At 54.5% G+C, this 12,706-nt stretch overlaps 1 protein-coding gene across 1 annotated transcript in view; it reads left to right on the top strand.

The window, feature by feature from the left end:
- STIMATE (STIM activating enhancer) overlaps positions 1-2,700 on the top strand; it is a 54,814-nt gene extending 52,114 nt beyond the window's left edge. Inside the window, exons 7-8 of the mRNA XM_049776209.1 lie at positions 391-540; positions 1,978-2,700. Coding sequence (XP_049632166.1) covers positions 391-540; positions 1,978-2,094 — 267 coding nt within the window. The 3' untranslated portion in view covers positions 2,095-2,700. The remainder of the gene's footprint in view (positions 1-390; positions 541-1,977) is intronic.
- The last annotated feature ends 10,006 nt before the right edge of the window (positions 2,701-12,706 follow it).

Below are 12,706 nucleotides of genomic sequence, written 5' to 3'. Positions count from 1 at the left end.
CGTGTGAAGGGAGCTTGGGGGCCAGCCTGCCCCGTGCTTCCGGGGAGGCTCCTCAGCCAGAAACGAGCCCCTGGATCCCAGGCCTGCCTCTGTCCCTCACTGAGCAGGGCTTGGGGACAGACTGTTCTGTCACTCTATTATATAGCTCCTTGGGATGAGTAGGGCGGGGATTGTCTTGGCTGGTTCCACGACGGGGAAACTGAAGTGGAAGAAGCAGAGGCATCTTGCCGAGGCTCTGAGGGCTAGCTGAGTGAGGGCTCCTCTCCCTTCCCCACAGGCCTAGAGGGGCTGGAGGTCATAGGATGTGGAAGGGCAGGACCGGGGTTCTTGCTCTGCTGCCTCAAAAACCTCATTCTCGTGTCGGCATGATCCCTACTTTGCCCCCCACAGGCTCTCATGTTTTGGGTTGTGGACAATTTCCTCATGAGAAAGGGAAGGACGAAAGCCAAGCTGGAAGAGAGAGGCGCTAACCAGGACTCAAGGAATGGGAGCCGAGTCCGCTACCGGAGGGCCGCATCCCACGAGGAGTCAGAGTCTGAGGTGGGGTGCCAAGAACTCTACCTCTGAACCACAACACGGGAGTCTAGAGGGAGTGGGGGGCTCCCACTTCCACTGCTGGGTCCTCATCTCGTCTGCCAAGTCACAGTGCCCGTGACAAAAGGAGGAGGAGCAAGGGCTGTACCCAGCCATCCCCTTCCTGCTGTCCCCTTCGGCCTTGGTGAGGGCTGGGAGGTGGGTTATCTGGTCAGGGGCTCCCCCTTGCCCTGCAGGGAGAAAGGCAGGAAAGGGTGGGAAACTGGCCGGGAGCCCCACGGGCCGAGCATCCGCCATCAAGCGTTAACGCAATCAGATCCCAAAGAGGAAGGGAAGTTTTGGCTAAGCCAACTGGAAACTTCTAGAAGGTCGAGGTAGCCAGACCTCCCAAGAAGAGCTTGGTTTTCTCTTTAAGTTCAAAGGTCGGCCTTCAAATGGTTCCCAAAAAGGAGCCTGTGTCCAGGCTGCGTGGGCTGTGAGGAGAGCTGGCTCTGTCCTGAGACGGGCACACATTTCTGGGGTTTTGGTGACAGAGGTGGGGGGTGTCTGGAGCAGCGCACGTGGGAGGGGATTGTGAAACGCTGCAGCCCCTGGCAAAAGGCAGTTGGGGGTCAGGACGTGCAGTAGAGACCAGTGCTTCACCAGGGGCAGTTTTGTCCTCCACATGGATGTCCACTGATCCCCTCATCCTGGTCATTCCTCACGTTAGGCAGAGGAGCCGGGCAGGTGCTGCCACCCACATGTGGCTGTGAATGAACCGTTGGCCTGACCTGCAGATGTTCCCGGCCCAGGCAAACACAGACACTGTTTGTCTTCGGAAGTTGTGATAGTGGGTTTGGGGCGATCCCTCCAAGATCCCCAATGCATGTGGATGCCAGAGTGGTTTTTTCGCAACTTGTGTATGGGTTTGTGTGCAGTGGCAATATCACAGAGAGCTAGAATGCTGGTGAGCCTAGTATGCTGGTGGCCCTGAGTTCAATTCCAGTCGCCTCAGCATCACTGCCTATAGTCCTATGCCTGCCCTAGGTTCCCCCAAGCACTGCTGAGGTCTCTCTCTCTCTCTCTCTCTCTCTCTCTCTCTCTCTCTCTCTCTCTCTCTCTCTCTCTCTCTCTCTCTCTCTCTTTCTCTCTCTCTCTCTCTCTCTCTCTCTCTCTCTCTCTCTCTCTCTCTCCCTTCTTTCCTCTCCCTCCCTCCCTCTCCTTCCCTCTCCTTCCTTTTCTCCCTCCCTCCCCCATGGCATGAGGCATGGCCCCCAGTTTTACTCAGCTCCAGTGTCATGGGAGATACTTAGGTCTAGTGAGTCTGGACTGGGCTCCTGGGTTCCTGTCACTGAAGGGTCCACCCGGAAGGTTCTGGTGTCAGTACTAGAGTCCAGAGAGGATAAAATGCAGAGAGCAGAGACTCAGGCCTAGGCCTCGCTCACCCCCATCCCCACCCCGCAGATCCTGATCTCAGCCGACGACGAGATGGAGGAGTCCGACGGGGAGGAAGACCTCCGCAGACTGACCCCCCTGAAGCCCACGAAGAAGAAGAAGCACCGCTTCGGGCTGCCTGTGTGAGGGCCACGGCCCGGGGGGTGGGGGACCACCTGGCAGGCCACCCTCCCCTCCCGCCCCTCCTCTTCTACCTCCTCGCCTCTCACTGTCTGCCCACCCCCGACCACTGTGACTTGAGCCAGGGGGGCCGAGCCAGCCTGTCGGAGGTCTGGCTCAGTTGCACTACAAACAGTGACCAAATATGCAAGTTTTGATTGTTGTCTCTGCCCGCTCTGCGAGGCCTGCAGTGCCAGAAGGGAGCCCCCACCTTGTGTCTGGCAGGGTCACAGTGGAGCCAGGGAGGAAGAAGCAGCCCACTCCCCACAGCTCAGACTCAGGAGCTGTGAGGACAAGCCGTGTTGGGGGTGGGACGACACCCCGAGACCCAGAGGGGGGATCCGCAGCGCTTTCCGGCTCTGACACACCTTCCTTAACGAACGACTGATTCCTGAGGCCCAGTTTCCTGAGAGCTTCCAGTGTTAACGCTTCGGTTTAGGCCCCCCCGTCCCTGTCCCGTGGGATCAACGGGCTTAAAAGAGATTTTTAAGTCTTCCATATGCTGTTGACTTTTATATTTTTAAGTTATATTTTCATACTATTGTATTTAAAAAACTTTTGAATCCCTCCAAAGACATGGGTTTCTTTGCCTTTCATGGGATGTGACTTGGTCGAGGGAAAAGAATGGGGGACTTTTTCAATTTGGAAGGTGATTAGGTAATCTCCACTCAGGTGAGGCGACCTGTCCTGGCAGCGGGGGAAGCGGAGGAAGTGGAGGAAGTGGGCGAATTCTCTGAGCTCAGCAACCCCAGGGTTGGTTCAAGGTTAGCCAAGAGTGGGAGGAAGCAAGATGCCAGCTGGGTGAGGACCAGGAGCACAGGCCAGTGCGAGTCTGCCAAAGTGATCAGGTGAGGGACCCTAAGGGGCTGTGTGTAGAAAAACCGGGACCATCCCCTGCCCTCCAGACCACTCTGCGTTCCCGCCTCTTCAAAGCCATTGGTCTGGTGTTTCAGATACTGCCTCAGCCCCATCAGCGTCCGAGCCAGCCTTAGTCCAGCTCTGGAGGACTAAGGCCTAAGGGAGCCAGGCTGGGTTTGGCCCTTCAGAGTGGGCCAAATGCCCCAAGTGCTTGTTACTTCAGGGGGGCTGTTTGTAGGGTGCGTCATTCTCATCCATCCCTCTTGGACCTCTCCTTGAGGAGCCACCCCCTCATGAATTTGGTAGGCAGCCCTAAGTCCTGAGTCTGCTGTGGGGGCAGCAGGTGGATTAACGTGTCACTGCTCAGAGAAAAAAAATGGGCTGGAAGTGAGACAGGTACCAGGAGGCCATCACCACCAGGAACTTTCTCTTCAGAACCACACGGAATCTTGTTACTTGTGGGCCTAACTGGTGTGTGAACCAAGCTGTGAAGCCATTCCCCTCTGCCTTGTGTAGAACGGGGCAGGTAGCACCTTCTGCCTGTCAGGAGGGGACAGTGAGCCTCAGGAGGCCTGTAGCCCGTGGGCTCCACAGCTGAGAAGCCATAGGGCTAAATCACCGCCATCTTGCCCCTCTCCTTTCACTGTGCAGGCCCCACTGGTGGGGGGAATTTCTCCACTGAGCGACCTGGATGGCCAGAACTAGTCCCGGAGACAATCTTGGGGAGGAAGGGTCTTGTTCCTGGCATAGCTGGCTCCTCCCTCTGTCTTGGTTTGAACAGCCTGTACCCCAGGTCCCTCCCTCACAGTCCCAGGGCTGCAAGTCAGAGCTGCAGGTGGAGCTGGGGCGGGGGGGGGGGTTTCCCATCCATCTTAAAAGATGGGAACTCTATAGGCCTCACATGCTCTCTTCATCCAGAGGCTCAGCCCAGCTCCCGCTGGCCAGGGGTTTGCAGAAAGGGGTTCACAGCCTTCCTCTTGTGAATCTCAGAGTCATGGAGTCCGAGAAGGCTGTGTGGTCTTCACGCTTTGTGGCATGGCCTCACAGGAGTCTCGCCTGAGTATGCACGCACATTTCTGTACACACAGACCCTACATTCCCCCAGAACTCCCCCAGTCTCAAGGGTGGGGGGCTGTGGCACAGTGCCCACTAGCGCGGATGGCAAAGGCCGCGGTCAGGTTCCCCCGAGCTGCCTTTCTGCCCCATCTCATCCCCTTGAGTTTCCTCACCACCTGCTCCGAGGTGCCTTACGAGGGACAGCTCTTCCCCCCAACCATGCCGTGGATGTCCAGGCCCTTGAGAAGCCAAGGGAACACACACACACACACACACACACACATACACACACACACACACACACAAAATCACCACTGCCACCTGTTGGCTGTCCACCTGGGCCTCCATCAAGCCCAGCCCCTGCCAAGCCAGCAAGTTGTATGTCAGAGTCATAGACCCATCAGCCTGGTGTGGGGGGACTTCCCTGTCCTTGGGGTGAGAGAAATCTTTATCCAGGGATCCTTTGCTTCTTGTGGGGAGCAGTGGGGTCCTGAAGGCAGTGCCTTCCTGCTCAACAGTCTGAAGACTTTTGAGGTGACGATCACCTGGCCTTGGGCACCTGAGCTTTAGCTGGGGCTCCTCTTGGCAATACAGAGTCCATGTTTGACCTCCAGGCCTCCCTTGGGGGTAATGGGCCCCTTTGAACAATGGTTCATATCCTAGTGTAGCAAGTTCCCTGGCCCTCCAAAATGCAGCTCACCCAAGGCTGGGAGCCCATCCTACCCCTCAAAGTGGTTGGGACCGGGAGATGGTTCTCATGCTTCCTAGGAACAGAGCTGTTGAACTAAGGACATGGCAGCTCCTGGGGGCTTTGTGTCATCTGCTCACAGTACCAGCAGCTCTTAAATGGGTGGGCAGTAGGTGGAGGGTCCCACTTGGTTTCCTCCTTTCATAAACCATAACAGAGGTCAGACCTATAACTGCACCCATCCTGGTTGCTCCCTGCCCTTGGGGATAGGGTGTACTGTCCAAGGTGGTCTGGTTCCTGGGGACATGTTCCTGAAATGAAAGGGGAGAGGATGTATTTACATTGTAAAATGGTTTACAATAAAAGTCTGGCATCTTAGTACCTGTTTGGGTATTTTTAGAGAAACGCATTGTGTGGTTGTTGGCTGTGTATTTTTTTGGAGTTAAAAAAGAGTTTAGTGGCAGGCTAAAAACAAATTCCTTGGGGCCGGAGAGATAGCACAGCCATAGGGCATTTGCCTGGCATGTAGTCAGGGACCCAGGTTTGATTTCCCCTGAACTTGCCAGGAGCAATTTCTGAGCACAGAGCCAGGAGCAACTCCTGAGTGCTGCCCGGTGTAGCCCAAAGAGTAATTTTTTTTTTTTTTTTTGGTTTTTTGGGCCACACTCATTTGATGCTCAGGGGTTACTCCTGGCTAAACGCTCAGAAATTGCCCCTGGCTTGGGGGGACCATATGGGACGCCGGGGGATCGAACCGCAATCCTTCCTTGGCTAGCCCTTGCAAGGCAGACACCTTACCTCTAGCGCCACCTCGCCAAGAGTAATTATTTAAAAATAAAACACATTCCTTACATTAGAAGTTCTCAGATGAGGAGGGACCTTAATTCATTCATTGCCTTGTAAACACTGGGGCCAGCCCTGTGGAGGGCACTGGGCAGACAGACTCCTGCCTTTACTTCTTTGAAACATGGGTCAAGTGGCAACAGTGGCAGAGTAAGTGCTTGGCATGTACAGGCCTCTAGTTTCATCCCCACAAGCACCCCGAAAGCACTGAGCCATCAAGCCAGCACTGCATCGCCTGGGTCCCAGATACCCAGAAGTGGCCTCGATTCCACTGGGAAGCTACGTCTGCCTCTGAGGAGCAAGCTATGTTAAACCCTGGGCTCTAGCGTGTGGCATCTCTCGTCCCTGAGGCATGGCCAGGTGTGGGTGTCGCTTCCGTGCCTCCCCCAGCAGGACCCTCCCTGGGCCTGCCCTCAGCTGCCTCTTGGCCTCTGTGGCGATTGTGTTTTTGCCCACGGCCGTCCCCAGGCATTCCTCATGTCGGCACCTGTCCCTTGGCTGGAGCCTGGAAGCCTTGGCAATAGCCGACTGAGCCTCCGCAGTAACGGCAGTGACTGGAAGGAGCAAATGTCAGTGATTTGAGCGCCGTCTGCCCGGAGCCTCCAAGGATAAAAATAAGCTCCGCAGACTGACAGGAGCTTGGGTACATCTGACGGGGGGCCGGCTGACCTCCCCACCTCTGCCAGATTCGCAGTGTGCCACACCCCACAGGGGTCCCAGTTTGAGGCTTCGCTAGTGGAGGCCCAGAGCCAAGAGATTGAAGTGTCTCTGGGGTACCTGCAGCTGAGCACCCCAACCCATCCTCAAGCTAGCACCTTCTGCCCCAGCTCACTGGCCCCTCACTCTGCACCAGGCCATCTTGGAATTCTCCCCACAACCCTCTGCCTTTATCCCTTTACTAAACTGGCTCTAGAAGCCGCACCAGGGGCCAGAGTGGTGGCCCAGATGTCGGACGTTTGCCTTGCACGCAGCTGACCTAGGACAGACCGTGGTTTTATCCCCCCACGTCCCATATGGTCCCCCAAGCCAAGAGTGATTTCTGAGCACATAGCCAGGAGTAACCCCTGAGTGTCACTGCGTGTGGCCCATAAACAAAACAAACAAAAATAGAAGCTGCACCAGACAGAGCTTCAGCAGAAGCACAAATGGCAGCTTCTCCCTGGCTTTCCCCAATTCCCTCCTGTGAACCAGGGGATCCCCTATGTTCTGCCTCCCCTGGAAGCCCCATGCTTTAGGCTGCAGAGCCAGAAGGGAAAGTGCTTCCCCTGCAATCCAGGGAGCGGGAGATGAAGAAAAAGAAGCTCACAGCTGTCCCCTAACCATGGGCTTCCCCTTCCTCCTGGACCCTACAGGCTGGAAGGGTGACTGCTCACTCTTTGCCTGCCCAACACAGATTCCTGGCCCCACATCCATCCAGTGACACGAGAGGGGCCGCCAGCACCTCCCACCTGCAGGCAGCAGCTGTTCCTGGGCAGGGCTCCCAGCTGTCTGCCCCCCTCCTAGGGTGCAGCCCCCCAGCGAGGCTTGGCCAGCCTCTCTCATCTCCCAGAATAAACTCTGAAGCCAGTAGCTGTGGAGCCTGAATCATCAGGCTTGGGGAAGGAGGGGAACCCGGGGCAGGCGCTATATAAGCTCAGCACAGAGTCGCCGCTGATCACAGCTCTGCCTGCCTGAAGCTGCCTCCAGGGACGCCAGCTCCACACCACCCACCATGTCCCAGGTAGGAGCCGGCGAAGGCCACGGTGGTGGTCCGTGGGGTTGAGAGTGGAACTATGCTATTTTTTTCTTTTTGGTTTTTGGGTCACGCCCGGCAGCACTCAGAGGTTACTCCTGACTCTGCACTCAGAAATTGCTCCTGGCAGGCTCGGGGAACCATATGGGATGCCAGGAATTGAACCCAGGTCCCTCCTGGGTTTGGCTGCCTGCAAGGCAAACGCCCTACCGCTGTGCTATCTCTCCGGCCCAGAACTATACTATTACTGGCAACAACAACAACAACAAAACATGAGAAATGGGGAGGGTCGGGGCTGGCAGGCAGAGGGGAAAGAGTTCCGGCATCAGCTTCCTAGATGAATTCCTGTGTAGTTTAGGTTTCATGGTCTTCAGGGTTTGTCAGGAAGTGGCGGGATCAAGCCACAGTGTGTGGATGAATGTGAGTATATGTACGTACACAGGGATTGTGGACACATACTGGTGTCCGGTGAGGGGTGCTGTGGACCCAGTTGAGCCTAAGAAACTGGGGAGTCCCTGCAACTGCCTCCAATATAGGAAGGAATGAGATCCTGGGCCCAGGAAACCTATCTGGGCAAGCCTGTCCTTCCCTTGTACATGAGTACATTCTGGCCGGACTGTGGCATCTCATTTCTCTGCCAGCTCCCATCCCAAACACAATAACAGTTTGCAAAATGTCCTTAGACACAGGCTCCAAGCTGCTTCCCCTCAGATGTCTGTACCCAGCCCTGAGCCTGCTGGGGGGGGGGGGTGCCCAGCTGCAGCTGGTCCCGTGTGAAAGCAGGGATAGGGCACAGTGGGGACTCATAGGCAAGGAGGCTCACTTGGAATTGGCTTAAATTCAAGGGCAGGAAAGAGAGGGCTCTGGTACCAGGGCGAGAGGCAGGAAGGGGCCGAAAAGAGGTAGAATTTGAGTGATCTCTGGGGTTCTCCCAGGCCGGCGCTCAGGAAGCCCCTATCAAGAAGAAGCGGCCCCCCGTGAAGGAGGAGGACCTGAAGGGGGCTCGAGGGAACCTGGGCAGGAACCAGGAGATCAAATCCAAGACCTACCAAGTCATGCGGGAGTGTGGTGAGTGCCTGTGAGGTGGGGAGGGGATCTCACGGGCTGTTTCCTGAGGTGGGTGAGGTGCCCCCCCACAAAAGGGCCCTTTCTCTTTTTGGGGAGGGTTGGGTCACACCTGGGGTACTCAGAGATTACTCTTGGCTTTGAGCTCAGAAATCGCTCTGGCAAGCTGGGGGGTGGGGGTGGGGTGGACCATATGGGATGCTGGGAATTGAACCCTGGTCTGTCCAGGGTTGGACGCTTGCAAGGCCCTACCGCTGTGCTATCACCCGGGCCAGAAGGGGCCTTTCTTCCTAAGGAAGCCTGGCCCCTGACCCCTCTGCCCTGGGCCTCTATAGAGCAGGCTGGCTGTCCTGCCCCGTCTGTGTTCAGCCGAGCCCGCACAGGCACCGAGACCGTCTTCGAGAAGCCCAAGGCTGAACCCGCCAAGAGTGTCTTTGGCTGACAAGTGCCTGCAGCTCTGCTTGCCACACGCCGAGACAAGATGGGAACGCAGGAGCCTTTTGCAGAACTCTCCCCAAAGCCGGAACATCGGACTTCTCTCTCACCCACTGCCTCTGGGGCCAGCACCCTACCCCAGCCCCCCAACATCCCTGCCCAGCTCTCACGCAGCACTGTGGGGATATCAATAAAGAGTCTCCCTCAGGGGAGACTTTGGGGAGTCACCAAGTATGTTCACTGAGGCAGGGCCAGGGAGGGCAGGAGGGGACTTTCAGGGGGCCCCAGAGGATAATGCAGCCGCCTCTATAGCCACTGCCTCATGCTAGCAAGAGCCTTGGAGGCTGAGGTCTGGCCCTGACTGACCTTTATGACTTCAGACTTTTCTATTCTTTCTGAGCCTCTGTTTCCCCCATTTGTACCCCAGAGAAATTGAGCTGGAGCCTGTGGCCTAAAACAACACCAGCAACATGTCAGTACTTAACTGGTCAGAGCCTGGCTCCGGCCTTCTCCGGCCTTTCGGGTGAGGTAGGATAGTTGGGTCGCTTTAGGGAACCTGGCCGACATGCACGTTTAGTAGATAGGGGTCCACGCCCCACCAAGGCCACCATAGGAAATTCAGAGGGATAGAATAGGATCCAGAAAAGTAAAACCATCACACCAGTTCCGGATTCTCCCACACCTCCATGCTGAAGGGTTCAAAGTGTCATCACTGGCCACTGAGAACTTCCTCATGGGGTGCTAGGCTGGGTGTAGGCAAACCAGGGGAAAAGGTCCCACATCTGACCCTAGCCTCACAGAAGTGATGTGCAAATTCAAAGCTGATATCAGCACAAATGAGGTCCACCCTACTCCTCCACACCCACTTGGGCCCTGCAGGAGGATTTGGGGACTGAGCAAACCCCACACACACCCCACACTCTTCACTGGGTGACCTGCCCTCTCTTCAACATGTCCTTAAGCTTCGCAATAAACAGGACTTCTTGCTTCCATCCTTGCCATGTGTCTGTCTTCCCTACCTGTTTCCCAGCATTATTCCCATTCAGAACCTTATAGAACAGGTGAAACAAAAACTTGAAGGATCCTCCAGGATCAGCATCATCAAGAGGCCCATCAAGCGGGGATAGCAAGACCATAGATAGGCTGACAGTAGTGACAGTGGCCTGCAGTGGCCAACAGTGGCTGGGCTGCCAGCTCTGGCTTGGGCTGAGCCCTCCAGGATGCCCGCCTGGCCCTGGGCAGGGGCAGAGCTGTTGCAGGTGCCTCTCCCATGTTCCTAGCCAGCCTGACCTCCTTCTCTAGAGGCTTCTGGGCTGGACCCAGACTTCGTGCTCCAAGAAGCTACGTTTGTGTGGATAAAAGGCCTGAGCCTATTCCCTGGCTTGTTGGGAAGGGCTTCGCCTCTGATTGCCAGACTTCTGGGGAATCTTTAGTCTCTGGTCTCAGAAATCCAGAGCCAAGAGGGCAGGTGATAAGATGCACACACAGAAATGTGCCTCTGAGCTGTCACATTCAGGAGAGGGACTATGATTCAAGCCACGATGCTGTCCCTTCCTTTGCCCAGGGAGATGCTCGTTGGCATTGATGGAAGAGACCCTTCCCAAGACCCCTCCGAGGACCTCAGGAACTACACACCCTAGTACACACATTTTCACACACAACCTCATACTCACACACTAGTGCATGCCACATCCATATGAGCCCACTCACACATACACAGACACGCAAGCACACATATGCGGGAATCCCCTCCCCCAACTCATCCCACCTGAATTTAGAACGGCCCACACCCGGAATGGGTGGGTAGAGGAGTCTGCAGGGGGGAGAGAGAGGAGAGTTAGAAAGAGAAGTAAATGGATGAGAGGCATCATCAGCAGAGATTCAGCACTAGCTATTGAGCATCATCGAAGAAGCAGCAGCAGCAGCAGCAATAGCATCACCAAAGGGAGCTAGCTAGTCAGCCTGGAAGCCAGTTAGGAAGCCTGGAAAAGGCAGCTGAAAGGGAGACAGAGGCCGACAGATCCAGGAAGAGTAGAGAGGCGGCTACTAGGAAAAGGCTTAGTGTGGAGGCCATGTGAGGAGGTGTGCATGGCGGTAGGGACTGTGAAATCAAGCTGGCTGACTCCTGGAACTTCATCTGACTGCTTTGGAAATCTCTCCGCTCTCACCTTGCAACCTTCAGACCAGCCAGACCGTAGGGGCTGCGGGAGCTGGATCGAGCCCAGAAAGACCTCACCATCCCCACTCCAACACTAGGACTCATTTTAAATTAAGACAACACGCACATATATATATATATATATATATATATATATATATATATATATATATCACCTATGCACACATCCATACTAGAACACACATATATACCCTTGCATACACACTAGCACACACACAAATATACTCACACTCACAAGGCCAGTACTGCTAAGCTGTCCTTTCCTAACCCAGCATTTGGCATAGACCGCACTTTCCAGAGAGGCCTCTTTCCCTGTCTGTGGCTATTTCAGAGTACTGTTCCCACAGTCCCACAGTTCCCAGAGACACAGGTGCCACTGGAGATTTAATATTTATTCCCCCCAAAATGAAAAAAAAAAATGCTCCACATCACTAATCATCAGGGAGATGCAAATCAAAATAAGAAGGAGGTATCAGGCCCGGAGAGATAGCACAGTGGCGTTTGCCTTGCAAGCAGCCGATCCAGGACCAAAGGTGGTTGGTTCGAATCCCGGTGTCCCATATGGTCCCCCGTGCCTGCCAGGAGCTATTTCTGAGCAGACAGCCAGGAGTAACCCCTGAGCACTGCCGGGTGTGGCCCAAAAACAAAAACAAAAAAAAAAAGAAGGAGGTATCATCTCACGCTGCAGAGACTGGCACACATCACAAAGAATGCGAACAAGCAGTGCTGGTGGGGATGTGGGGGAGGGAGGAAGGGATTCTCATTCACTGCTGGTGGGAATGCCGTCTTGTTCAGCCTTTATGGGAAAATATGGAGTTTCCTCAAAAAACTGGACATTGAGCTCCCATACGATCCAGCAATATCATCCTAGGAATATACCCTTGGAACACAAAAACACAATACAAAAATCCCTTCTGCACACCTATATTCATTGCAGCGCTATTTACAATAGCCAGAATCTGGAAACAACCCAAATGCCCTTCAACAGATGAATGGCTAAAGAAACTGTGGTACAAATACATAGTGGAATATTATGTAGCCATCAGGGGAGATGAAGTCATGAAATTTTCCTATCCATGGATCCTCATGGAAACTATTATGCTGAGTGAAATAAGTCAGAGGGAGGGAGACAGAGACAGAATAGTCTCACTCATCTATAGGTTTTTTCTTTCTCTCTCCCTCCTCTCACCTCTCCGCCTTCGTTTCTCTGACTGTGTCTCTGTCTCTCAGTCTCCACTCTCTCCCTCCTGCATGCTCTCCCTCCCTCCCTCCCTCCCTCCCTCCCTTCCTTCCTTCCTTCCTTCCTTCCTTCCTTCCTTCCTTCCTTCCTTCCTTCCTTCCTTCCTTCCTTCCTTCCCTCTTTCCTTTCTTCCAAAATAAAGAAGAAAAAAAATGAAAAGGTTTGAAGAAAATAAAAGACAGTCTGTTAATAATACCCAGAGACAATAAAGATGAGGGCTGGAAGGACCAGCCCACAACATGAAGCTTACCACAAAGAGTGGTGCATGCAGTTAGAGAAATAACTAAACCAGCAACTATCATGACAATGGTAGTGAGTGAGAGAAATAGAATGCCTGTCTCATATACAGGCAGGGGGTGGGAATGGAGGTAGATGGGAGCCATTGGTGGCGGGAAGGTTTCATTGGTTAAGGGAGGTGTTCCTTTTATGACTGAAACCCAACTACAAATATGTTTGTAATCATGGCACTTAAATAAAGATATT

The sequence above is a fragment of the Suncus etruscus genome, chromosome 7, assembly GCF_024139225.1.
Source record: "Suncus etruscus isolate mSunEtr1 chromosome 7, mSunEtr1.pri.cur, whole genome shotgun sequence".
Taxonomy (NCBI): domain Eukaryota; kingdom Metazoa; phylum Chordata; class Mammalia; order Eulipotyphla; family Soricidae; genus Suncus; species Suncus etruscus.
The sequence above is the reverse complement of the archived record's forward strand: the minus strand, read 5'-3'. Positions and strand labels throughout refer to the sequence as shown.